Source organism: Mauremys reevesii, linkage group 7, assembly GCF_016161935.1.
Source record: "Mauremys reevesii isolate NIE-2019 linkage group 7, ASM1616193v1, whole genome shotgun sequence".
NCBI classification, from domain to species: Eukaryota; Metazoa; Chordata; order Testudines; family Geoemydidae; genus Mauremys; species Mauremys reevesii.
Genome location: NC_052629.1, coordinates 3,505,136 through 3,531,534, shown reverse-complemented (window position 1 = coordinate 3,531,534; position 26,399 = coordinate 3,505,136). Strand labels below are relative to the sequence as shown.

Genomic DNA, 26,399 nt, shown 5'->3' with positions numbered 1-26,399 from the left:
CCTGGCAGCAGTAGTAGGGCCTTTAGCCTCTCCCAGGCCCCCCAGCTCGGGCCTTTAGCCTCTCTCTCGCCCCCCAGCTCAGAGAAGGATTGTGGGGCTGTGGCTGGGAGCTGCCCTGGCCTGCGGGCTGCAAGGTGCCAGCTGGACTGTGGCACATGGGGCCTTGGGGGCTGCTGGAGCAAGGCCAGTGCCAGCCCCGGGACCCCTCCTGCAGGAGCTGAGCAGCCACCCTGTGCCCTCGCTGGTGCCACGTGGTCGCCCTGGGGGCCGGCCTGGCCCCTCACTAGCCCAGCAGGGGCAGGCAGAGGGGGCCAGGAAAACACGGTGACCCGTCACCTGCAGGAGGCGACACGTGGGGGCAGCCTGGCTCAGCTGGGGCAGGCCGGGGTTGCAGCCCCATGGCGTGGCAGCCCCCTGCTGCTCCCCCCTGCCCCTGGGGCTGAGTCTCGCCCATGCACCCAAGAGCAGCCTGTGCCAGGGCCTCGTCCCAGGCCTGGCTGAGGCCACCCGGTGCTCTCGGGCAGCGCACGGAGCCGGGGGGCTCATTCCCCACTCCTGCCAGGCTGCAGTCGGGCTCGTGGGGCTGGATGCCCGTCGCCCTTGAGGCGCTGCTTGTCCTGCCGTGGGCCTGGAAGACGTCTGTTCGCTCAGCCCGTCGCTGCCGGCCTGGCGCCGTCCCTGGCTGGGCTGTGTCCCGCCTTGGGCACCTTCACCACCAGCTCCATGGGCACCTCCCGGTTGGTCCTGTAGGCCTGGCGGATGAGGTCCACCGCCCGCTGGTGGGTGACGTTCTGCAGGCTCGCCCCGTCCACCGACACCAGCTCGGCCCCAGCCTGGCAACGCCGAGAGACAGGGTTGGGAGCCTACAGGGATCGGTCGCCAGCCACTGGCATGCAGCCTCCTCTGGGGTGGGACATGGCAGCTGTGGCAACAGCACGTAGCAACCCTACACAATGATGGGGGGGCCGCTAGCGGGGGGACAGTGACCCTGGGCAGCAGGGAGAATGGCTGAGACTGCTTTAAATCCGGGACTGCAGGGGCCAAGCCTGCCAGCTGCTTCCCTACATCTGGAAACCATCAAGCTCCAGGCTGCAGCCTTGCGCTTACAAAGAACCCTTCCAAACGTGACCCAAAGGGTACCTGACGCCGAGGGTGCCTGCCTGTGGCTGTAGCCAGCCTGAATCAATGGCTCTGAGTGGCCTGAACTGCCCCTTCTGATTCCAACTGACTGTTAACTCTGAACCCTACTGATGGCAAAAGGCACCTGAGCAAAGCACACAAGGGAGCGTGATGCTCCTGCTATGCAGAGCTGTGCCACCCGCCATGCGCTTTGCCATCTCATGAGGAGGGGTGTGGAGGGGGGCAGGGGCAGAGAGGGCCGTGCTGGTGGCTGAGTCTAGCACAGGAGAGCAGCTGGGAGTCTGTCTTTCACGGTGCATGTCCGACTCAGCCCTGGCCAGCACCGTGGTTGTACGTCCCCCCACCCCCCCGGCACCCCCAGGACCCTGCCTCTGCCCAGTGTCTGATCACATACCTGCTCCGTCCCGCAGAGAGACCAGATAACCGCCCCGGGGGCAGCCCCAGCCGCAGCAGGGTGCCCCCCCCGGCCCCCGTACCTGCAGGCTCCCGCTCAGGAACGCCGCCCCTCCGGGAAAGATCGTCTCGATCCTCACCATGGGCTGCACCTTGCACTCGAGCCCGCCCGAGATGCTGAGCCCTGGAAGGCAACGAGGCAGCGGTGGACCAGCCTCAGCCTGCTCAGTCTGGCCGGGCCCTGGCACCTGTGGGCAGTCCCCCCCCCACGCCTGACCTGCTTCAGGCACCCCCGGCCCTATAGCTGGGATGGGTGGGGTGGGGGGGCCGAGGGCTAGTGACCCGAGCCGGACACGGTGGCAGGCTCCGGTACTCACACCCGCTTCTAGCACCGGAGACTCAGGGGAGTTGTGTGTGTGTGTGGGGGGCTGGGATCTGTATTTAAGGGAGCCCCCCCGCAGATCAGGCTCCCCAGTGACCCCTCCCGGGCTTGGGCCAGGCTGGTTTTCCAGCTCCCACGTGACGGGCTCCCGTGTCCCTGAGATTCGGCTCCATGGCCGGCCCCGGCACTGGGGTCTGTGAGCCCGGCCCTGGGGGGGACTCGGCCGCCCCGTGACCGCGCCCGTCTCCAGCCCCTGCGCGGTGCCCACCCTGCCCCAGCCCACCTGGAGCCGCCCTGCCACAGCCCGGATTTCAGCTGCCACCTGGGAAAAGCCTGGCCCGGGAGCAGGAGCAGCGGGACGGCCTGGGCTGATGGGGACAGGGTGCAGGGAGCCCAGAGCTGGGGGGGGCTCCGGGGATGCACAGGAGGCACGGCAGTGGGGGGCACAGAGGGTACACGGGGGGCAGGGAGGGGCTGGGGGGGCTCAGTGGCACACAGGGGGTGGCTGCAGGGAGCCCAGAGGCGGGGGACTCTGGGGGTGCACAGGGGGCAAGGAGGGGCAGGAGCGAGCCCAGCGGTGAGGGGCTCGGGTGCACGGGGGCAGGGAGGCGCTGCAGGAGCCCAGTGGTGGGGGCTCAGCAGGGTGCACAGGGGCAGGGAGGTGCTGCAGGGAGCCCAGTGGTGGGGGGCTGGGTGGGGTGCACAGGGGGCAGGGAGGCGCTGCAGGGAGCCCAGCGGCGGGGGGCTGGGTGGGGTGCACAGGGGGCAGGGAGGCGCTGCAGGGAGCCCAGCCATGGGGGCACAGGGGTGCACGGGGAGAGGAGGCACGGCGGGGCTCGGCGGGGGCCACTCACCCAAGGACTGCCTGAGCTTGGAGAGGCGGACGCTCAGCAGCTCGTACTCCTCCTGGGCCGGGCCGTTGTGGGCCAGCCCCTCTGCCCCCTGGGCCCCGTGGCTGGGCGCCGAGCTGCCCGCGAAGAGCTGGCAGAGCTGTGGCCGGGCCCGCCGGGGCTTGCTGAGCCCCACGCAGAGCTCGGCCTCCCCCTGCCCAGCGCGGGAGCTGGGGGCACGCGGCCGCTCGGCGCCCTGCCCTGCCGGCTGTGCCAACGCCTCTGCGGAGGGGTCGGGCCATGGCACGAGTGCCGGGCTCTGGGCAGGCTCCGCCAGCAGCCAGCTGGGCCCACTGGCAGCCGGAGCTGCAGGGGGGGTGGGGGGGGCAGCGCAGGCGTCCACGGGCACGTCGGGCAGGGGCGTGTAGCCGCACGGGTCAGTCCGTCTGGGGGAGCCCTTCAGCCGCTCCGGCCCTGCCCTCGGCGCCAGCCCCACCTCCTCCTCGGCGCCCCCCGGCTCCGGGGCCTGGAGCGGCCGCAGCAGGAACCCTCCCCGGCGGTCTGCAAGGGAGGGACGGGCCATTAGCAACGCGCCGGGGAGCCCCCAGCCCTATCCCCCACCCACCTGGCCTCCCAGACCTCCCGGCCCTCGGCCTGTCCCCAGCCGCCGAGACCCCCCAATCCCAGCCTCCGAGACCCCCTCCGCCTAGCCCTGCCCTGTCCCCGGCCGCCGAGACCCCCCCACTCCCAGCCTCCGAGACCCCCTTCTCCGAGCCCTGCCCTGTCCCCGGGCTCTGAGACCCCCCCCAATCCCAGCCTCCACGACCCCTCCCCTGCCCTCCGAGACCCCTCCTCCTAGCCCTGCCCTGTCCCGGCCTCCGAGACCCCCAATCCTAGCCTCCGAGACCCCCTTCTCCTAGCCCCGCCCTGTCCCCGGCCGCCGAGACCCCCCCCAATTCTAGCCTCCGAGACCCCCTCCTCCTAGCCCCGCCCTGTCCCCGGCCTCCGAGACCCCCTCCTCCTAGCCCTACCCTGTCCCTGGCCTCCGAGACCCCCCAATCCCGGCCTCCAAGACCCACTGGCCTCCAAGATCCCCCGGCCCTCGGCCTGTCCCCAGCCGCCGAGACCCCCTTCTCCCAGCCCCGCCCTGTCCCCGGCCGCCGAGACCCCCCCATCCCAGCCGCCGAGACCCCCCGGCCCGCGGCCTGTCCCTGGCCTCCGAGACCCCCCCATCCCAGCCTCCGAGACCCCCTCCTCCTAGCCCCGCCCTGTCCCCGGCCTCCCGTGGGCGCTTGGGGCCGGCTGGGACACGCGGGAACCACCCGACTCAGCCGGCGGCCAGTGACTGTGTCGCCCAATAGTGGACAGAGCCACAGTGCAGCGGTGCCAGCCCAACGTGCAGCCAAGGGGTGGGGGTGCGACAGGGGGAGGCCAGCCGTGCGGGGGGTGGGCAGGGGGCAGTGGGGGGATCTGGCGGGGGGAGGGGGCCAGTACTGACCAGGCACGGGTGTGATGAGGTGTCTCCGGGGAGGCATTTTCTTCTCCGCCGGGCGGAGCGCGGGCGATTTCCCTGCAGGCGGGCGGAGAAGCGCATGAGAGACAGGCCGGGTCCTTCGCTCCGGTTCCTGGTGCCCGAGGCTCTGGCTGCTGGCACAGCGCCTCCCCCCAACCAGCCCGGCTGCCCACGCGGCGCCAGGCCGCCACCTCCTTCCAGGCCAAGCCTCGCTGGAAAGTTTGGGGCTTCTGCCACCAGCCCAGTGCTGACTGCAGCTGTGTCCCCCCCAGCTCTGCCAGCTGCGCCCTGCCCGGCTGGCACCCGCTGGCAGGGCACTGACACCCCCCCCTCCGCCCGCTAGGCTGCGGCCTGGCCCATGGAGCGCCCGGCTTCAGTGGGGGCTGCTCCGAGCCGATCGCAGGCCTGCTGCCGGGGTGATGGGCTGAGCCCACCCCCGTGGGACACAGCGATGGGGGCGAGGTTGCAAGGTTCCCACCCAGGCTTGGGGAGGCTGGAGGGGTTGGGGCCTCACCCGCTGGACCCAGGGTTTCCTGGTGCCCAGGATAAAGGGGGTTTGTGCCAGGACCCAGGGGCTTGAGGAAGGGGCAGGGTCTCGTTCATCACCAGGGGAAAGGCAAGACTGGCAGCCCAGGATCCCCGAAGCCGACCCCCAAGAGGAGAGGAGTTGGGAGCCAGCTGGGCCTGGCCCTCGCGGGGGCTCCCCCTACCTGCTCTGCTCTTCAGGGTGTCGTACGCCTCCAGCTCCAGCGGCACGACCATGCTGTCGAAGCGGCCCAGGTCGGTGGAGCTGACCAGGCTCCTGCAAGGGGCAAGCTGTTAGTGCAGCCAAGTGACCACCACTGAAATGCAGCCACCTCTGGGGCGGAACGCGGCAGCGGCCTAACAGCGCACAGCAACATGAGGTGACAGCTGAGGGCAGAAGCATCCCACATTCAATTGCAATAGTGGGGGTGATTCTAGGGAGCCCAATGTACTTACCCGGCCAGGATCTGCCCAGGGCGTCACCTCTACGCTCACTGTGAAAACTGCCACGAATGGAGGGGCACGAGGGGTCAGCGGCTTGGACCCAGCCCAGAGCAGCACAGCGCCCCCTAGCACCTTGTGCGGGCAATGCCTCAGTACCTCTTCAGAGGCAAGAGCGCCCCCTAGGGACCTGCCCGCATCATGCCCTCAAGCCCCCTGGAAATGCATGGACCCCGAGCTGGGGCCACGGGGCCACGGGGGCTCAGTGGGAGAAAATCCAGCGCTGGTGAAACCAGCAGCCCTGGCTGTGCAGGACAGACTGGGGAGGCAGGGCACGGTGTGAGGCAGAGTGAGGAGCCAGGCCGAGCTGGACCCGAGAGCCTAGGGAGGCCGGGAGCGCAGAGCAAGTGTTGGGGGCCGTTCACCGTCCCGGGGCACAGAGGGAAGAGGAGCTAAGGGCCGGGATCATGAGCCAAATCCTGCTCCCGAGGCTGGGGGAACCTGCAGGGACCCCGGGGAGTTGAAGGAGCTACCGGCCGCTCAGGGCCAAGTTCAGAATCTGGGCCATGCAGACTCCCTGTCCCGTCTTGCAACCTGCCGCAAGAGCCTTCTCCCTCGCAGCACGTGTGGTGCTGTCTGATTGCAGAATAAACGCCCCGGCTGAGACAGGACCCAGATGGCACCGCAGGCAACCACTGGACCTGGGACCCCAGCGCTCCCCATCACCAGCCTCATGCTTCTTGACACCTTAAATGGCTGCTTCTTGGAGCAGCTAGTCCTGGAGCCCACCAGCGGAGTAACAATTCTTGAGTAGTCCTAAGTGGAGCACAGGATCCGGTCCAAGAGATGAATGTAACTGGACTGCTTGGTAATAGTGACCATAATATAATTAAATGTAACATCCCTGTGGTGGAAAAACCACCACAACAGCCCAACACGGCAGCATTTAATTGCAGAAAGGGGAACTACATAGAAATGAGGAGGTTAGTGGAACAGAAATTAAAGGGTACAGCGGCAACAGTGAAATCCCTGCAAGCTGCATGGAAACTTTTCAAAGACACCGTAATAGAGGCTCAACTTAAATGTATCCCCCAAATTAAAAACCAGTAAGAGAACCCAAAAAGATGCCCCCGTGGCTAAACAACGAAGTGAAAGAAGCAGTGAGAGGCGAAAAGGTGTCCGTTAAAAAGTGGAATGTTAAATCTCAGTGAGGAAAGTAGAAAGGAGCATGAACTCTGGCAAGTGAAGTGTACAAACAGAATTAGGAAGGACAAAAAAGAATTTGAGGAACAGCCAGCCAAAGACTCACAAAGCAATAGCAATTTTTTTTTTTGAAGCACATCAGAAGCAGGAAGCTGCTAAACAACCAGTGGGGCCACTGGACGATCGAGATGCTAAGGGAGCAGTCAAGGACGATAAGGCCGTTGCGGAGAAACTAAATGAATTCTTTGCATCGGTCTTCACAGCTGAGGATGTGAGGGAGATTCCCAAACCTGAGCCGTTCTTCTTAGGTGACACATCTGAGGAACTGTCCCAGACTGAGGTGTCATTAGAAGAGGTTTTGGAACAACTTGAAAAACGAAACAGCAATAAGTCACCAAGACAGACGGTGTCACCCAGGAGTTCTGAAGGAACCCAGCTGTGAGATTGCAGAACTACTAACTGTCGTCTGTCATTTAAACCAGCTTCTGGGCCAGATGACTGGTGATCGCTAATGTGATGCCAATTTTTAAAAAGGGCTCCAGAGGTGACCCCGGCAATTACAGGCCGGCGAGCCTGACTTCAGCACTGGGCAAAGTGGTTGAAATTATCGTAAAGAACAAAACTGTCAGACACAGAGATGAACAGGATTTGTTGGGGACGAGTCATTGTGGCTTTTGTAAAGGGAACTCAGGCCTCACCAATCTACTCGAATTCTTTGAGAGGGTCACCAAGCATGTGGCCAAGGGGGATCCAGTGGGTATAGTGCACTTGGACTTTCAGAAAGCCTCTGACTAGGTCCCTCACCAAAGGCTCTTACGCAAAGTGAGCTGTCCTGGGATCAGAGGGGAGGGTCTCTCATGGGTCAGTAACTGGTTAAAAGACAGAAAACACAGGGTAGGAATCCATGGTCAGTTCTCAGAATGGAGAGAGGTCAATAGTGGTGCCCCCCAGGGGTCTGTACTGGGCCCAGCCCTAGTCAACATATTCATAACTGATCTGGGAAAAGGGGTAAACAGTGAGGTGGCAAAATGTGCAGATGACACAAAACTACTCAGGATCGTTAAGTCCCAGGCAGACTGCGAAGAGCTACAAAGGAATCTCACAGAACTGGGTGACTGGGCAACAAACTGGCAGATGAAATTCAATGTTGATAAATGCAAAGTGATGCACATTGGAAAACATCATCCCAACTATACATATAAAACGATGGGGTCTAAATGAGCTGTTCCCACTGGAGAAAGATCTTGGAGTCACTGTGGACAGTTCTCGGAAATCATCCACTCAATGTGCAGCCGCAGTCAAAGCGACCAGAATGTTGGGAATCATCAGGAAAGGGACAGATAACGAGACAGAAAATATTGTGTTGCCTCTATATAAATTCACAGCTTGAGCACTGGGTGCAGATGTGGCCTCCCCATCTCAAAACAGATCGATTGGACTTGGAAAAGGTTCAGAAAAAGGCAACAGAAATGATGAGGGGGATGGATCGGCTGCCGTATGAGGAGAGATTAAAAAGACTGGGACCTTTCAGCTTGGAAAAGAGACGACTAAGGGGGATATGACAGAGCAGGGATCGGCAACCTCTGGCATGCAGCCCACCAGGGTAAGCACCCTCGTGGGACAGGCCAATTTGTTTACCTGCCGCGTCCACAGGTTCGATCGCGACTCCCCCTGGCCGCAGTTCGCTGCTCCAGGGATGTGCTGGCCGCCACTTCCCGCCGCCCCCATTGGCCTGGAACGGCAAACCGCGGCCAGTGGGAGCCGTGACTGGCAGAACCTGCGGACGCGGCAGGTAAACAAACCGGCCCGGCTCACCAGAGTGCTTACCCCGGCGAGCCGCGTGCCAGAGGTTGCCGATCCCTGGGATAGAGGTCTATAAAATCATGACTGGTGTGGAGGAAGTAAATCAGGAAGTGTTATTTACGCCTTCTCATAACACAAGAACTAGGGGTCACAAAATGAAATTACTAGGCAGTAGGTTAAAAACAAACCCAAGGCAGTATTTCTTCATACAACGCACAGTCAACCTGTGGAACTCCCTGCCAGAGGATGTTGTGAAAGCCAAGACTATAATGGTTCAGAAAGAACTAGATCAGTTCCTGGAGGGCAGGTCCCTCAATGGCTATTAGCCAGGCTGGGCAGGGATGGTGTCCCTAGGCTGTTTGCCAGAAGCTGGGAATGAGCGACAGGGGATGGGTCACTTGATGATTCCCTGTTCTGTTCACTCCCTCTGGGGCACCTGGCACTGGGCACTGTCGGCAGACAGGATACTGGGATGGATGGACCTTTGGTCTGACCCAGTCTGGCCGTTCTTATGTTCTTATACCCCCCAGGCACAGGAGCTTTTCTCTCTGTCCCCTGGGACATGCCCCATGGAAAGCAGCACAGAGGGAACCCTCCACCCCAGCATCGTTCACCCACCTGACATCCCTCAGAAGCAGGAGTTTCTCAGGCCGGTCCAGGATGGCCAGGAGCGGCCTCACCAAGTCCTCCACCCCCCCTTCATGGACATACTGCGGGCAAAGGACAGGCAGTGTCAGACAGGCCCCTTTGCTGGCCAGAGCCCGGAGCACCAGGCAGCACTTAGCCAGCGCCAAAATGCAGCCACCTCTGGGGTGGGATGCAGGCAGGGTTTCACAGCACGCAGCAACAAGCCGGAACAGCTCTGAAGAGGGAATCATGATTTCTCCTGGGGGTGGGAGGGAGGCAGAACCCGATCACCCCCCGCTGGCATTTGCCCAGGACCCTCGGGCTTTCGTGTGGGGCAATGAGTTACTCCCTCCACTTTAAATCCCTTCCCTGCCCTCAATCCAGATTGACACCAGCGTCAGTGAGAACAGGATCCGGCCCCAGGTCGAGCAGTGAGCACAAGGGGCGGCGCCTGCTGGCGCTGCGGTTCGGGACTGACGCCGGGGGGCAGCGCCGCTGGCTGGGTCACTGGCTTAGCCCGGGAGACCCCAGGGCCGGGGCGTGGGGCAAACTGGGGGCTGGGCAGCGAGGGGCCTGGGGAGGAGCCGGCAGCTCCAGTGCAACGGGCTAGTTCTACCCATCACAGCTGGGGAGGCTGCCAGGACTCCCCCCCCCATCACCCCATTGCCCAGGGGTCAGGATTAGACCCCCGGGCCAGCGCTCAGGCACTGGAGGGTGACAGCTGGCAGCTGCCCCAGGCTTGGGTCTGGCTGTGACGCCCCGGCAGGGGGTTGCCACCAGAGACCCAGGGGGCTTTGTTACGAGGGGCCCCTGGGAAACGGTTTCCTGGCCAGGAACCTGCCCCACAGGGGGCACTGGGGGGCCAGGAGGGGCAGGGGGCCCCGATGGGGGGGGGGGAGAAGTGACGCAGCAGAGCTGGTTTGGCTTATGACCCAGATTTGAACCCTTGTTACCAGCACGGTGCGGGAGATTGGGGTCTAGGGGCTCGAACTGGGGCCTGGGAGACAGGAACCCAGGGCTCTGCTTGCGACCTGGCGCCAGGCCCCCCGTGCCTCAGTTTCCCCCGCCGTCCGATGGGGCTGATGACGCCTGCTCTCCTCCCCGCGGCACCGGTCGGGCCTGGCTGAGCCGGAGCCTGGCCTCACTTTTACCCTCTCCCTGCCAGCTGGCGGGTGACCCTGCCGAAAAGGGGGGTCTCTGCCCATGGCACAAGAGCCCCCCTCCTGGGCGGCCTAGTGGAGATGCCCAGGAGTGGGGGTTGCGAGGGGTTAATCTGGATTCTGCCTGGGTCCAGCCCTTGTCCTGACTGTGAAGGGGGGAGGGGGCAATGGAGTTGGGGTGAGCAATGGGGCGGGGGGGGGGGTGACACACAAATCAGCCACAGGAGCGTCCAACGGGCAGGCTCCGAGCGCCACCTAGTGTTCACTAGAGACACCCGCAGCTGGCAGGCCCCGGGGTCAGGGCTGGGTCTTGGGGGGGCTGCAGGGGGAAGGCTGCCAGGGCACGGAGGGAGAAGGCTGCTCTTCTCTAGCACTTTCGCCCCTGCATGCAGCCATGAGCAAAGCCAGGCACCGTCCCAAGGAGAGACCCAGGTGGGGAAACTGAGGCACAGAGGGGGTGACACATGAACGCAGAGGCAGGGACGGATCTGGGAGAACAACTCAGCTCTCCTGCCCCATGGTGGGCCGGGGGGGGGGGGAGCACAGGGTGGTGAGCTGAGGAAACAGGCCCTGCAACAGAGTCCCGAGCCCCCGCCAGGCCGGGAGAAGCACAGGCCGAAGGAACCAGCTGGCCAGGCCGGGGAGCCCTTCCCGAGATCCCATAGGACAGGGCAGCCTGGCTCCCCTTTGCCCTGCCCCCTCATTGCTCTCTGCTTTGGGCACCGGTCACCCCCCCTGGGCTCCTGGCTGCGGTGCCCGCGCTCCTTACCCGGGTGCAGTGGCGCAGCACGGCCGTCACCTCGTCCTCCGTCAGCAGCTTCCCGGCCATGTCCCGGAGGAGCGGGAGGCAGCTCTCAGCGGCTGGGCTGGGCTCGCGGCCGGCGCGCCCCGGGGAGCCCAGGAAGCTGACAGGGCGGCCTTTGTCTGGGGAGCAGCAAAGCGGGGTGAGTGTGGGGCCGCTGGTGCAGAGACTGGAGCTCAGAGAGGAGGCTCCCACCTGAGCCAGGGCTGCAGCCCGCTGGCGTGTCGGTCCCCTCCCCGCCCAGGGGCTGAGAAGCAGGGCTGGGACCAGCCCCTCCCACCGCACAGCCAGGAGAGACTCCACTGGCCGGGAGCAGTAGTAGGCTGTTCTCCTGCGGGGAGGGGGCTGCGGCACGCTCAGCGAGGGGCTTCTCCAGGTCGCTGCGCCCGCGTACAGCTCCCGGGTCGGACCCTGGCCAGCCGCGGGGGCCCCCTTTGCACACACAGTTGTGCACACGCTTTTCGACCCCTGCTCCTGATTCATCAGCCAGTCCCCCCCCCGAACTCCCCCATTCTCCCCCCGCCCCCCCCCAGGGGCCTGGCCGGGGCAGACTCCAAACAGGTGCAGCGCTGGGAATGGAGAGACTGCAGACCCGGGGGGGCTCCCTCCAAATGCCCAGGGGGGCCCGGGTCGCAGGGGGGCTCGGAACCAGGCCCCCGGAGCCCAGCCCACATGGCGATGGCCCAAGATGGCTAAAGCCAGAGCCAAAGAGCAGCGGCTTCGCGCGGCGTCCGGCGAGGGCCCCACAGGATAATCAGCCACCGCGCCCCACGGCCCCAGTGCCGGGGGCGGGGGGATCTACAGGGAGCAGCCCAGCGCGGCGGCCCCGGACTGGCCACAGTACAGCTGAGATGCCCCCACCTTCAAATCAGGGGGGCCTAACGGCCCCTCCCCCAAATCCCCTTGGGGCTCCAATCTCCTCCCGCCACCGGCACCAGGGAAAGAAAGGAGCCGGGTCTCTCCGGGACAGCAAGTGGGGAGGCAAATGGCACATGCACCAGCACATGCCTGCACACACAATGCATGCCAGCACATGTGCACCAGCACACGCCAGCACATGCCTGCACATACATGCATGCCAGCACATGCCTGCAGACACCAGCACACGCCAGCACATGCCTGCACATACATGCATGCCAGCACATGCCTGCAGACACCAGCACATGCCTGTAGACACCAGAACACACATGCAGATGCCTGCAGACACCATCACACACGTGCACACACGTGCACCGCAGTTACCCCGCTTCAGGCTCCGGCTGACAAATTTCTGCAGGGCGCTGGCTGCAGGCGGAAAGCAGAGGGTGAAACCAGCACACCAGGTGATTCGCCAGCAGCCCCAGGCAGCCAGGGGTTAATGCCCCGCGGGCGGGGGCTGGGCCGTCTCCCCTGGGGCCCAGTGGGTGAGCTGGCGCCAGGGGCCTCGAGGCTGCGACTGGCTCCCCCAGCTCGGCGGGCGGGCGGGCGGCGTGCCAAGCAGGACAGCGCTTTGCGGTTAAGGGGCTGGGAATCAGGAGACCCGGAGTCGACCCCTGACTCCGCCACAGGCCACCGGCGACCCTGGGCAAGTCACTTCACCTTTCTGGGCCTCGACAATCCCAGCTGCAAGGGGGGCGGGGGCTGCACAGGCTGGCAGCTCTGGGGGCAGGGCCCATCTCCCTGGGTGTGTGGGGGAGCAGGGGCCCTTTCTCCCTGGGCATGGGCGGGGGCAGGGCCATCTCTCCCTGGGCGCCGGGCAGGGCAACCCCAAGCAATCAAAATTCATGTGATTTAAAATAATAAATTCCCTGGGGGAATCACCATGGGGCCAGACCACCCCCTCGAGGAGCAGGGAATCCCCCTGCCCGCCCCCACCCCAGGAGCAGAGCTGGACACGTCCCTCCCACACGGCCCCGGGGTCATTCTCCCCCCCCTCAGACACAGCCTCGCCCCCCCATGTGTCCCGGCGCCTGTTACCTTTCTCCCGCTCTGGGCTGGCCGGGGCCCGGGCCCGTCTCCTGTGCCCCTCGCTGCCCGGCGCCCAGCTCTGCTTCGTCCGGCTGCCTCGGAAGAAGAGGTTGACGAGGGTCTTGGAGCGCCGCAGTCCGGCCTTGTCCCCGGCGGGCGCTGGCGGCTCCTGCCTCTTCTCCTCTGGCGCCGGGAAGAGAGTCACCGATCGGACCCGGGGCCAGGTGGGAGCCGCGGCTTGGAGCCAAGCACGTCTCACCCGGCCCCCTCAGGCACCGCTGGGCATCGGCCCCGGGCCCCGATCCCAGCCTGGGTTTGCCAGGCAAGCACCAGAGAGCGCAGCCAGCACCACTGTGCTGACCCCCTGCCTCCCCAGCACCCCCCATCCTCGTCCTCTCCTGGCCGGGCCCAGCCCCATCTCCCACCCACCTCCGAGCTGCCTTCTCCCCCCTGCCCTGGGCGGCTGCAGGAGCAGGGCCACCCGGGGGGGGCCCTGAATCCTCTGGGTGGCCCTGGGCAGGAGTCAGGGGTCAAACACCCTGATACACATTCTCCCCTGTGCCTGGACACAGGGGACAGTGCCAGGTCAGACCCCCAGACAGCTCGAGGCCCCCCTGGCTGGGGGGCAGGGAGACGGCAGCTCAGTTCAGACTCCTGGGATGTCACCATCTGAAAGTGGGGAGCTGGGACCAGCTAATCCCCCCCCCCCGCCGCCCCAGGGGCAGGGCCGTTGGAAAGGAGAGGAACCTGCCTGGGATACACGGCAGGGAGGATGCTGCTCTCGCGCCAGGCAGGCAGCGGGCATCTGCTCCCCTGGCTGGGCTGATTCCCCCTCTGAGGCGGAGTTGCACCTCCGAACACAGGGTGCTGGCGGCTCCCCTGGCAGAGTCGAGGCTCCAGCACTGGACGAGGAGCTGGGAGCGTGGGGAGAGCAGGAGAGCAGAGCCCAGCGTGGGGGCATTTAAGGTGCATTTAAGGTTGGGCATAAGTAGAGCTCTGGGTGTGTGTGGGGGGGTGGATCACAGGGCTGGGCTGGCAGGGGGCTGCAGGTTGGGAGTGAGGGGCCTCAGCAGAGCTGGGGGGGAGCCCAGGGCTGGGATAACAGGGGGCTGCGGGTCGGGAGTGAGGGGCCTCAGCAGAGCTGGGGGGGAGCCCAGGGCTGGGATAACAGGGGGCTGCGGGTCGGGAGTGAGGGGCACTGGCAGACCTGGGGAATGGGGGGCCCAGGGCTGGGCTGGCAGGGGGCTGCGGGTCGGGAGTGAGGGGCACCAGGATGTATACACAGGGGAGCCCATTCAGCTCATGCTCGGCCTGTCCTGGCGCCAGCACCTACCGCCCACGGTGAGGTAGCTCTGGGATCTCTTGAGGGGCTGCCGGGGCCGGCTCAGTGCCAGGAGCAGGGCCGTCCGGGGCGAGCCGGAGAAGGGCCTGTGCTTCTTGCTGGGGAGCGGGTCCCGGAGGCTCTCGGCCCGGATGGCCGAGTCCCTCAGGATCTCCGGCGGGTGCACGGTGCGCCGGGTCTCGGGGGGCAGGTCCGTCTGCATGGCCGTCTCCACTCGCTCCAGGGAGCAGCTGCGCGCCGGAGGGTCCTCTGTGGAGCTGGAGACGTCCACCATGTGGGCCGGGGCGGGGCTGGAGAGCAGGGCCGGGGGCCGCCCGTCCAGGGTCCCCGAGGAGTAGGAGGAGACGGAGGAGCTGGTCTCCGAGGCCTGCGAGAGCTGCTGCAGTTGGCCATTGGTCACTGGGAAGAGATGGAGGGGTGAGAATCCGTGGGGAGGGCAGGAGCCACCCCCAGCCTCGGCCCCTGGGATCTCACAGCGTCACTGTCCAGGCCCCGGGGAACTTCATGGCCCGGTGGGCGTGGAACCCAGGCCCTGCACTGGGAGCTGCAGGAGAACTGCCAGAGACGCTAGCTGCGTATGTGTCTGTGCGCACCTACTACCCAGCTATGTGTCAGAGGCCCTATACTGCTGGTAGGTAATGGAGATTCCCCTTGAGCTCTCATGGCCAGGAGCTCATGCTCTTGGGAGCAGCCGGGTCTGGGTGGCCGTGGAGTGCAGCACAGCGACCCCTAGGAAGTGACAGCTGGCCAAAGATTAGTGGCACCCCCTGGCACCAACACTGCGCCTGTGCCCGTGAATCTCAAGGCCCGTTCCAGGAGCGACCGGGGGCTGCTGTCGTCTGAAGGCAGCTGGGTCACGGAGCCCTCAGCAGGCAGCTCCCAAGGCCATGGGGCGAGGCAGGATCAGACACCGGAACAGGAGCCAGGCGTCCTGGCTCCCAGCCCTACGCTCGCTCAGCCAGAGAGCACAGCGCTGGCGTCTCATTATGATTCCCAGCGGCGGACGGTCCCCCGGGGAACTTGCCCCCAGCCCCCAGCCGACCCGCTCTAGGCAGGGATGTCCCGGGGGGAAGGGGGCGAGGGGGGCTCTCTTACACCGACTGAGCCAGCAGTACTCGGCCACCATCTCCTTGTAGGCGGGGAAGCGGCCCGTCTCCTAGACGCCGAGGGAAGGACAAGGGTTAGCGTGTAACCGGCTGCCCTGGGCAGCGTCGTCGACATGAACCCGATCTGCGCGCCGGAGCCTGCCATGAATAATGCAGCCGCCTGCCTGCGCCCAGCTGGGCTGAAACTGGATCTGCCCCAGAGCGAGGCCCCTGCCCCGGCCCGGGCACCAGCCAGGAGCTCCCCAGAGCTGCCTACGTCAGGGGAACGCCGCCGCGGCACCCAGGGCATTTCAGCCACCAGCGCCAGGGCGGGGGAGAGGCAGAGAGCGACTGCTCCGTGCCCCAGGAAGGGCCCTCGGGCTGGGAGTCCCCGGAGTCCCTCTCACAGCAACGCGCCAAGTGCCCAGGCCACGATGGGCTTCTCCAGCCTTTCCCAGGATGGCGCGGTCCCGCCTCCCCCTCCCCGGGCCGATCCTGGCCTGAGGCATGAGCCCAGCCCAGCGTCCCGGGCGGCGGGTCCTACCCGGATGGTCAGCATGATGTGCGTCTGCCCCTTTAGCACTTCCACTGCCTTGCTATGGCTGATGGCGTCGAACTTGACTCCGTTGGCTGCAAGGACTTGATCTCCCACTCTGATCCCGTTCTGCTCCGCCAGCCCGCCGGGGTCGACGCTGGAACGACAGCCCACGGCAGGCGGCCAGTGGCTCTCAGTCCCCGGGACGGGGAGCCCCCCGAGGCCAGTTCCTCTCCCGAAGGGACGCACGACCCACCACTTGGGCAATCAAGTCAAGGGCCTGATCCCAGCCTGGACGGGCTGCCCAGCCTGCTAGATCCAGGGCCAGGAGAAAGCCTGCTCTAGCCAAGCACTGTCCCCAGACAAGGCCACGTGACACCCCCGATCCCCACACCTGAACCGACTCAGCCGGGTGCGGGTCCAGCTGTTTCTTGCCAGCAGCTGGGGGATGCTCTGGCTGAGCTGCTGGGCACTAGCTGGGTGCCTGGCTCCGGCTGCTCCTTGCCCCATGCTCCCTGACTCGGATGGGGCTGTGTCTGCCCTTGGATGGAGGAGGGGGACGGTCTCTGACCCTGGCTGGAGGGGGTCTCTGGCACAGCAGGAACAAACCTCCACGGGGGTCTCCCTTCACCCCCAAAGCTTTGCCCACCATCCTTCGGACACGGGCGATTTTTGCCAAGCTCAGAGAGAAGCCGGGCGCGCACCCCCCCGGCGTGGGAACTGTCGCCTGGCATTTCAGAGGCCGCTGCTGGGAATCTGGCCCCGGGCGGCGCTTTGCCGGGGAAGGGACGGAGGGACTGTAAACATTTGACATATCGCCCGGACAGAAGGAGCCCTGGAGATCCCACGTGTCCCTTCGTTCTTTGCTTTGGAAAGGCGGAGACGTTTGAGCGAGGAACCTGCTGAATTATTCTTAGGGACGGGGCAGGGCAAACCCGGCTGAGAACTGCAGGTGAAAACGAATCCCCAGGGGGATCCACGCTAGGGGTGGTAGCAGGACCCAGAAAATCCTGCAGGCTCCTACATAAGAGCTTGTTCCCCCAAACACATGGGATGGGGCTTCTCGCATGCTGGGCAGAGCTGTCCTGGGATCCATCCCCAGCCTTAACTCCACCCCCTTCACAGGGATATGCACCATCCAGTGATCTGATTGGTGGAGCATTCTTAGGCCTGGATCCAGCAGTCCCAGTGGTCAGCTGGCTCCTTGCTATCACGTAGTCTGGAGACTACAATTCCCAGCAAACCTTGGTCTTAAAGGGCCACCCACCCCACACACGCCCTGGCTGTACCTACCCTAAGCGGCTTTGTAATGGAGTGAATTAGATTTCCAGCTGCCCCCCACTCCCAGGGCTCTGTAAGCAGTAAGTGGCTTCTCTCTCAGACATGGAAGCCCGGGGAGGCCCCAGAGGACACTCCGCCGGGTGCCCAGGACACGGTGTGGCTAGCGGGTGCCGGGCGCCGGGCGAAGCTGCTGGGAGCCAACGTACCTGGAGACGTAGATGCCGAGGCCGAACTCCTTCCCCCCGCGGATGTTGAAGCCCAGGCAGTAGTCGTCGGAGGTGGTGTAGAGATGGACCATGCGTCTCACGCCGCCCTCGGAGCTGCTGTCCGACGGGGTCGACCCGCCCTTCTCCACGATCAGGCGCCTGTTCACGACATCCACCCTGCGACCGCGGCAGGATTCAAACAGGGGGCCGAAATCCTGGGCCTGGCTCTGGCATGACTCGGGCCCCAGGCTGCGTCTACATGGAGAACCCTACAGCAGCCCAGCTGCAGCAGACGCTACAGACGGGACGGGTTCTCCGCTCACTGGAGTGAATCCTCCTGCCCGAGTTGCTGGGTTGACAGAAGAATTCTTCCCTTTACCTAGCGCTGTCTACACAGGGACGTACGTTGGCTTAACTACGTCTCTCGGGGGGTGGATTTTCCGCACGTGGCTGGGTCAATCTCCAGTGCAGCCCAGCCCAGCCCCCTCAGTCTCACGGAGCTGCTCCCCCAGGGCGGCAATCTCATGCCATCAGACAACCTGCTGGAACTTCCACCGTGGGAACGGCAGAAATCTCATGAGATTGGCTCTTTCTCCAGCCACTTTTGGGCCCCTGCCGAGGTTCTGGCTGCATCCGAACTGGAAAACGGTCATTTGGAGACAGACCCAAAGCCGGGATGGTCAAAAGTGCCCAACTCCAAATGAACGCCTGTGGGGCCTGGCTGCCAGCTTTGAAAATCTCCCCCCAGACCCACAGAGGCAGGGTGGGAGCTGGTGGTTCAAATCAGACTCCCCCTGGGATTTGCAGGGGGCATGGATCTGTGGGTCCAGGTCCAGTTTTGACCTCTCTCTAGCTTTGATGCTACGTATAGAGGGAAATCTCAACTGCCTGGAGCCTGAACTGCAAATATTGGGAGGTTTGGAAAAGGTGGAGGAACTTTTCATTCCCACGGTGGGACCCCATCCCCCTTCTGGCCAGTAGATGGGACACCATGAGAGAGGCTGTCCTGGAGGTTTGACCAGACGCCTCTCCTGGGAGAGCCTGACCAGGAGTTTCCAGGCCAGGGGACTCTGCTAGATCAGGGAAGTTTAGGATCAGAATCCAAACTTCCAGGAGCAAATCCCCCCCCAGTCTCCAAACCCCCTAAGATTCTGCCCTGGCACAGCTCCTGGAGCCTGCCCTGCTTCCCAACAGCTCACCGGGCAGCTGGGGCAGAGTCACCCGCAGCTCCTGAGACGGGCCCAGCAGAGGAATCTGGCAGGAATCCAGCGTTCCTCTGCTCACAACGCCCCCGCGATCAAGAAACAGGCACCTTTACAGCATGAGCTGAGGCAGCCAGGCTCTGCAGACTGATTCCGCCCTAGAACTGGGGGTTCATTGGGGGTGAGCTCTGGAAAAACCCCAATAATGGACAAACCAACCTCTCAACCCTTTAGCCCTCGTGTCTCGCTGCCCCTGAACGCCAGCCTTGGGCTCTTACACCGAGTCGGACTGAAGCCCACCTCAGGCCCAGCCCGCCACGCCGCTCTGCTAACCCAGTCTGGGCTGTCCCTGCACGTCTCTGCCGGCGCCCCTCAGTCCCAGCTCACAGCCTCCCTCTATCTCCCCCGGCCCCCTGCCAGCGTTCCTCAACCCTTCCCCCGCCGGCAGATCTGTGTGATGCGCACAAACCCCAGTGCAACCAGCCCGACACGTGTTCAAGGCCAGAGGGGACCGCGAGATCTAGCACGTGACCCTGGGACGCCCAGTTCCCTGTGGCCCAATGCAGGATTCGAACCCGCCCTCCGGAGGCGACCGCTCAGCGCACTAACCCCAGGGGGCACCGAGTCCCGGGTTCACTCCAATGCACTCGCCTGGCTCCTGGGGAACCTGAGAGCTCCCTCTCTGCTCAGGAGTCTGGCTTTGGCCCACCCGCATCAGACACTGTCGGACACCTGGGCCGGGCCGAGGATAGCGGCAAGGTGGAGGTAGCGAGCGCGCCACTGCTTACCACGTGGTCTTTTCTCGGGAGAATTTAATCCCGGGCACCTTTCCCATCCGCCTCACCATCATCCGCAGCCGGTTGTTCCCAGTCAAGACCTTGACGGCACTGCCCATGGTGATGCTCTCCAAGCTCACGCCGTTCACCTCCGTGATTTTGTCCCCGATGCACAGGCCGGCCAGGTCTGCAACGTTAAACGGAGACCCCTGAGATCAGGCTGGGCTGCGCGGGACGGGGGAGCTAAAAGCTGGGGGACAGCTGCCTGGTCCAGCCAGATGTTCCCCGAGACGGGAAGTTCTCAGCTCAGCAGCAGCCGGCTCTCGCCTGGTGTGTTGTAGCAAACACCTCGACCTGGAACGATCAGGTGGGAACTCGCTCTCCAACCCTGGGAGTGGACGGTCACGGCCGTGTGGCTTGGGGGAGAGCAGTTTCCTTGATGTCGCGCTCCCCGCTTCCCTCATGTGCAGCTGCGCACCGAATTTCCACCAGTAATGACCACGGCCACGGGTCTCAGGTACTTACCTGCAGTATCACCACCTCTAATGCGTTTAGCCTCCCTACGGGCCAGCGAGGTAGAAAGCACCCCCGCCGTCACTGGCCAGACAGAGGCGAAGTGACTTGGCCAAGGCCATGCAGCTAGCCTGTGGCAGACACCAGGAAACTGAACCCGCAGCGTCTATCTCCCAGGCTGGCGCTCTGACCATTGGGCCAGGCTTCCTTCAGGGTCCCAGGAAAAGGCTCTGGCCATAAGGAGCTGGCCTGGCCCTGGCCCACTGCTGAGACCGGACACACAAGCTCCTCCAGGCTATTTGGACGTCACGTTTTGACTAAGATTTTCATCACCTTTCCTCAAGCTAATTCCCACTACGCGCTAATTCCCATTAACGAGCACCGAACCCGAACCCGCCAGGACCTGGAACAGAGCCCGCCCGGGTGTTGTTATTTCTGACGACAGCGTGTTATTCGGACAGTCTCTGCCCGCGTTGAATTGCTCCGCTGCTTGCACAATTGCAGGGGACGGCCAAATAAATCCCGCCCCTCCCGTAAAGGGTTAACAGAGGAGGCTCCTCACGCCCCACAGAGATACCTAGACCCCCTCACTTCCCACCCCAGTGCAACCAACCCGACACGCGTTCAAGGCCAGAGGGGACCGGGAGATCTGCACAGCACAGACCACAGACCCTCCAGCTGCCCCGGTTTGAGGCCAATCACTTGTGTTTGACTTAAGCCGAGGTCCCCAAACTGTGGGGCAAGGAAGAACATTGTGGGGGGTAGCAGGGCTGGGGCCTGGGCCAGCCTTCATGGGGGGCGGGGCAGGAGCTCTACTCTTGGTCCTGCCCCCAGCTGTGGGCCCCCCACTCCCGCAGCCGCGGCCCCGGTCCTGGCTCGGAGATGTGTGTGTGCAGACAGGGGAAAGGGGGTGCACAAGGTAAAAAGATTGGATGTAGGGTCCATGCTCCGTCCCCTCCCCCAAAACTCCTCGGGGGAGGGGGGCTGGGGAGCCATTTGCTTCCTCCTGCTGCAGCCCGGGTTGGGGGCTCTTCCCCTGGAGGCAGGGGGTGGGGCAGGCAGCCGATCGGAGGTGGGGTTCCCCATGGCAGCTCCTATGGCATCATGGCAAAACTGGCTCCATCATGGGCCAGCGCCAGGGTCTGCTGGGGGCTCTCGGCGCTAGGCAGGGCAACCGCAGGGTAAGCCAGGGCTTGGTAGCCTTGCGAGCAGCCAGGCAGGTACGAGTTACTGCAAAGCTGCATCAGGCCCTTTGGTCTCCCATGGCGTCGGGCGCTCTGCCATCGCTCCAGCCGCGCCTCCCACACGTTCCGCGCCTGGCAGAGCGCGGCCCCTCTCTCCTCCCGCCAGGCCAGGGTCTCCTCGTGCCCGCGGGCCCCTCAATCTGCTTCCCCCCACCTGTTCTGCCAGCCCTAGGACTCCACTCCCCACCCCCGGGCTCTAGATCCAGGAGAGAACTCAGCACTTTGGAAATGTGGGGTCTGTCCGTCTCCAGCCGGGCACGACCTCTGACCTCTGTGGAACCCCGATTCCCCTGGCAATCCTGGAAGCTGGGCCCGGGAACCCCCCTGGGCACCGACTCCCACTGCAGGGCTGATTGCAGCGAGGGGGAAACCTCGCACGAATCCCAGACCGGGCAGCCTTCCCGAGGTGTCACGGAGCCCACGACCCTCCCAGCCCTCCAGTAAACAAACCGGTGGGACAGCGCCCAGCCTGGGAAGCTGAGCCGGGCGGGGGGCAGCTGTAGGGCACGGGGCCAGGCCACACAGGCTTCTTCTGCCTCCTTGCCTGAAACAGCCTCCTGTGCCCCGATGCATCCCTGCCCAGACCTGCATGTGCACCTGCCCCGGCTCACCCCTGCTCCTTCCCCACCTGCCCACCGGCCTCTGCCGTGCAAGGAGAGCCCACAGGCCGGGACTCGGCGTCAGCGCTCCCCGCACGGCCTCCTGCTCTCCACCCGGACACGGGAGCTGCACAGTTTCTTCTCCCAGGAGGTGCAGCCCCTTGGAGACTACAAATCCCAGCATGCCTCGTTCGGCGCCTCCCTGAGCAGCCCTGTGCTTGGACCCGAGACGGAGCGCCGCCTCTTGGGAGCGTTGACAGTCCCCAGGGCAGTTGCAGAACCACGGGGGCAAGGCTCCATCTTTAGCCAAGCCGAAGGCTGCCCGGGTCAAAGTGGAGCATTGCATGCTGGGACTTGTGGTCTCCCCATGACGGCCGGCAGAGGCGGCAGGCGGCCCCTCGGGCGCGGCCCTGGCACGGTGCCCCTCGACGAGCTCCGCTCACCGGCGCTGCTGCCCTCCTCCACTTTGCTGACGAAGATGCCCAGCCCGTGCTCCGAGCCGCCCCGCACGCTGAAGCCCAGCTTCCCGTCCGCGCTCTTCTCCACCGTGATGGCGTTGATCACGTCGCTCTCGTCGCCGGTGGCTGTGGGGACAGGGCCCGAACACGTGGGAGAGAACGGGGTGGTTTCCGCAGCCGCCCGGCCCCACACCGCAGCCTGCTTCCCCAGGAGCCGCGCCAGGCCTAGCTAGGCACGTGAACATGCCAGGCTGTGTTACGGGCACAGCGCTGCTTTCTGGTGGCCGCTGGAGCGCCGCTGGAGGGCTCACACAGCATTTACAAGGCTACTGCCCTGCTCCCATACGCGACACGTGCCCAGAGTCAAGTCCTCACCAAGCCCGTTAGGAACATTAACAGCCAGGGATCGCAAAGAGCTTTCCAAAGATCAACTAACTGCGCCACACCCTGCTCCCCTCCCGCACAGCAGCAGGTGAGATTATCACTCCCATTTCACAATAGGGAAACTGAGGCACGGGGGAGCGGGAGAGTGGCTCGCCCAGTGATAGAACCCAGGTGTCCTGGCACTCAGGCCAGTGCTTCGGCTACAAAACCATCCTTCCTTGTTAGGTAAAGAACCCAGGTGTCCTGGCTCCCCATCTCCGGCTCCTACCCTGCTTGGATTTGAATGCAAAGGGCCACATTCTTCCCTGGTGTAACTGCCTGGGCCCAAGCGCTTAGAGCGGCAGGAGCAGAGCGAGCGCTCGGGGTGACGTGCGTCGCGTGGGGAGTTCCCTCCGCTGCAGAATTCCTGCTCATTGATAATCAACGAAAAACAAAATTGCGCCCAATCCCTGCGGCCGGGAGGCTGGGGCTGGCCTCCGGGCCACGCTGCAGCCAATGGCGTTACCCCGGAGATGAATTTACTGCTAAGAGTTTTGCTCCTGCTCAGACCAATGGAGCACGTGCAAGGAATGAAGACAAGTTCCCTGCAGTGGATCTCAGCTTTTTCCAGACTGGTACCTCCCCACCCCCCGACCTCCCTTGCATCCAGCCAGGATGGGGAGACTCGGGGGACCAGGTCAAATAAAAAGGGGGGCCTGGGTCGAGCAGATGGGGAGACACAAGAGCCAACTTCAGGGGCTCTCTCCTGCTTTCGTCAGGGCCAAAGTTGTCCCTTGCGGCACTGCCTTGCCCGAGCCACGGCTTGAGACGGGGGCTGGGAATCGGTATCTGGGTGATGAAGGGTGACCCCAAAAGAACCCGCCCCTCCCCGGCAATGGAAGCAGAGAGAGGCCCCGGCTGCCGTACCTTCGATGGGCGAGTTGATGAGAATGACGCGTCCCATGGGCGACGAGGTGCGGATGCCCCGTGGGTGCCCGTTCACCAGCCGGTTCTGCTTCCTCAGCAGGTAGCGGGTGGCTGCGCTGGCGTCGCTGCCCGAGCTGCGGGAGTGGGTGGGGCAGGCCGCGTCCCTCAGCACGGAGTCTGAACCGTGTGCCATGGCGGGGCGGGGCGGGGCGGCCGCTAGTCATGGAGAGACCCCGGCGTTCGGGGGACGTCTTCAGCGGGGGAGCAGGGAGGGACCCTGCCCCCTGCCCTGGGGAAGCCGGATTCCGTCGGGCGGGCGGGGCGGATTGTTACATTTTGGCTGCTCAGGTTTCGTCCCGTCAATGGAAGTGGGCGCCTGACGCAGGCCAGGGACATGTTCCTCCGGGTGCGCGTGCAAAGGGGCCGGGGCCCCGTTTCCCGTCGGGTCTCAGCTCCGGCCGGGGGCCTCACGTGACGGCGCCGTTCCTGTGCCTGCAGCATCAAATCCAAACGGACCCGCGTCAGCCCCACAGCTCTCCCCACCGCTCGCTCCAGGGCTCCACCAGTGAACGACAACGAGCATTAGGAACAGCCCGCCAGCGCCTGACACCCCCATGCCCAGGAAAAGCTCCCAGGCCAAGTCCGGAGAGGAGCTCTCCGATCCAGTCATTTACACTGGCCGCCAGTGGAGTGACTCCGGATTTCCACCAGCGCAGGAGGGAATTGGAATCAGTGCTGGCACCTCAGTTAGATCCCCGGGGGGCACTCAGACCCAGGGCAAGCAGGCCGGGCCCAGCGGGAGGAACAGCTCTGCAGCCAGAGAGCCACAGACTTTTAGGCCATATGGGCCCATGTCGATCGACTGCCTGGCCTGAGCTACGTAACACAAGACACCAACATTCACCTGCTAATTCCTAGCAGGCTAGTAAGCAAGGGACAGAGGGAGAGCTCAGGGGTTTGCACATTGACCTGCTCAACCCAGGGTGGTGAGTTCAATCCTTGAGCAGGCTGCTTAGGGAGACCTCAGGCAAAATCGGTCCTGCTAGTGAAGCCAAGGGGCTGGACTCAACCTTTCAGGCTCCCTTCCAGCTCTGTGAGATAAATAGGACAGTTAGACCAAAATAGGGTGACCAGACAGCAAGTGTGGTGGGGAAAATTGGGGTGGGGTGATAGGAGCCTATATAAGAAAAAGACCCCAAAAAGGGGACTGTCCCTATAAAATTGGGACATCTGGTCACCCTAGACCAAAAGGGGCTCAATCACATTGGAAACAGCTCTGTTTACATAGGGGGAGTTACTCCAGATTTACACCCAGCAGGGATCAGAATCCAGCCCCGGCCCCATTCACTACACCGGAGTTAATCCGGATTTACACTGGATGGTGTGAGATCAGCTTCCGGCCCCCACCTGGCTGATTTAAAAGGAATCCCTGTGGGGAGGGAGATCACAGTCCAGCAACAAGCCCGTTGGTTTTGCTGGAGCGCCTCTCGGTTCGCCCCTGCGCGGGTTTACAAACAACCCGGCACCTTTCCCGCCCGGGGGCCTGGGTCCAGGCCAAGCTCCCCGAGGGGAGGGAGCGGATCGGGGCCGGGCCGGGCGCAAGGCGAGCCCCGAGCGGCCTGGCCCGGGAGGCACCGGGCGCGGGGGAAGGGACGAAGCCGGCCGGGGAAACACGCGTGGGCCGGGGCAGGACGCGTCCCCCATCCCCGCGCGCAACTTTCCTCCACCCGGCGCCCCCCGTGGATCGGAGCGTGGGGAGGGGGGGGGCTCTGCACCCAGGACACACCCAGCCCCCCGATCCCGGGGGGGGCCTTGGACCCCAGGCTCCCCCCCCCCCCAGATGTCTGCAGGTGACCCCCGGCTGGGTCCCTCCCCGCTCCCCTTGCGCCAGAGGGGGCAGCAGCAGCGGGGGCCCAGGTAAAGGACCGAAGGGGTTGATGGGGGGGGGAGGAGAGTCTGACACCCCCTCACCTGTCTCCATGTTGCTCTGCAGCGTGCCAGCCCCCTCACCTGGCAGAGCCACCGGGCTGAGGCTGCCCCGCCCCCCTCCCCTCAGCCCCGCCGATAGGCCGGCCCAGCCGGGGCCCGGCTCCCCCATAGGCCAGCCTGGCCGTCAGTCAGTGCCAGCTCCTGCCTGGTGGCTGCACAGAGGCCGGACAGGTGAGTCGGGATCCCTGCCCCGGCCAGGTGGGCAGCGGAGCGAGGGCGGCTCTGCCCCGGGTCCCGCAGCCCGGGCTGGCTCTGACAGTCACACTCCATCGCTCACCTGGGGCTGGGGGCCGAAGGCAGCAGGTGCTGGGGCGCCCCCTGGGGCACAGAGCTGCCCCCATCCCCCAAACCCTCCCGGCCCCCCTTTGGGAACCCCCACCGGCTCCTCCTTCCGCTGTCCCCAGGGCGGTAGAATTTGGCTGCGTTTTGTCGCAGGGCGTCCGGCACACTTGGGCGAGCTCGGCCGTCTAAATCCGATCCCGCTGTTCTTAATAAGGAGGCCGAGCGCTCCTACGAGATCGCAACCTGCTTTCCAAAGGGCACGCGGGGGTGTGAGCCCCGTTGGACAAGTGGGGAAACTGAGGCGGCACGGCACGGCCGTGAAACACGTGTGGCACTGTAAGCCCATCTGGGCTTGCGTGTTCAAAGGGACACGTGCCCAAGTGCCTTGCTGAACTGGGCAGGTGACTCGCCCCAAATCACACAGCACCTCAGTGGCAGAGTTGGGGACACAACCCATGAGTCCTGGTTCCCAGTCCCCCCTCTTCCAACCACTGGACACCGCTCCCCTTCCGGAGCTGGGAAAAAGAACACAGGAGTCCTGACTCTCCCCTGGCCCTGCTCTCACCCACCAGCCCCCACTCCAGAGCCAGGAAGAGAACCCACGCGTCCTGGTTCCCACTCCTACTGCTCCTAATTATGACTGGGGTAAAGCCTGAGGTCCTAGTGGAAGGAGCACAGAACTGGGCCAGGGGCTCTCTCCCAGCGATTCCCTCCTCCCCGCTCGCCCTAGGCCATGGTCTGGCGAAGTCAAGAGGAGACTGTTTGAACTCAGTGGTTCGGTTCTACCCCCTCTCTCAAAGAAACAGCGTAGAGGAGGGAGCTGGGGCTGGG

At 64.4% G+C, this 26,399-nt stretch overlaps 1 protein-coding gene across 1 annotated transcript; it reads right to left on the bottom strand.

Annotated features, from left to right (window-relative positions):
- Nucleotides 1-515: 515 nt before the first annotated feature.
- Nucleotides 516-25,331, bottom strand: PDZD7 (PDZ domain containing 7). The gene is made up of 17 exons (XM_039547552.1): nucleotides 25,269-25,331; nucleotides 23,298-23,789; nucleotides 21,993-22,133; nucleotides 19,206-19,380; nucleotides 17,216-17,392; nucleotides 15,738-15,885; nucleotides 15,204-15,264; nucleotides 14,100-14,507; nucleotides 12,776-12,949; nucleotides 10,787-10,941; nucleotides 8,849-8,940; nucleotides 4,969-5,060; nucleotides 4,244-4,315; nucleotides 3,149-3,306; nucleotides 2,770-2,959; nucleotides 1,617-1,717; nucleotides 516-833 (listed from the first exon to the last, which is right to left on the bottom strand). Exons 2-17 carry the CDS (start codon nucleotides 23,488-23,490, stop codon nucleotides 648-650), a joined length of 2,523 nt encoding a protein of 840 aa, XP_039403486.1. The 5' UTR covers nucleotides 23,491-23,789; nucleotides 25,269-25,331; the 3' UTR covers nucleotides 516-647.
- Between the last annotated feature and the right edge of the window lie 1,068 nt (nucleotides 25,332-26,399).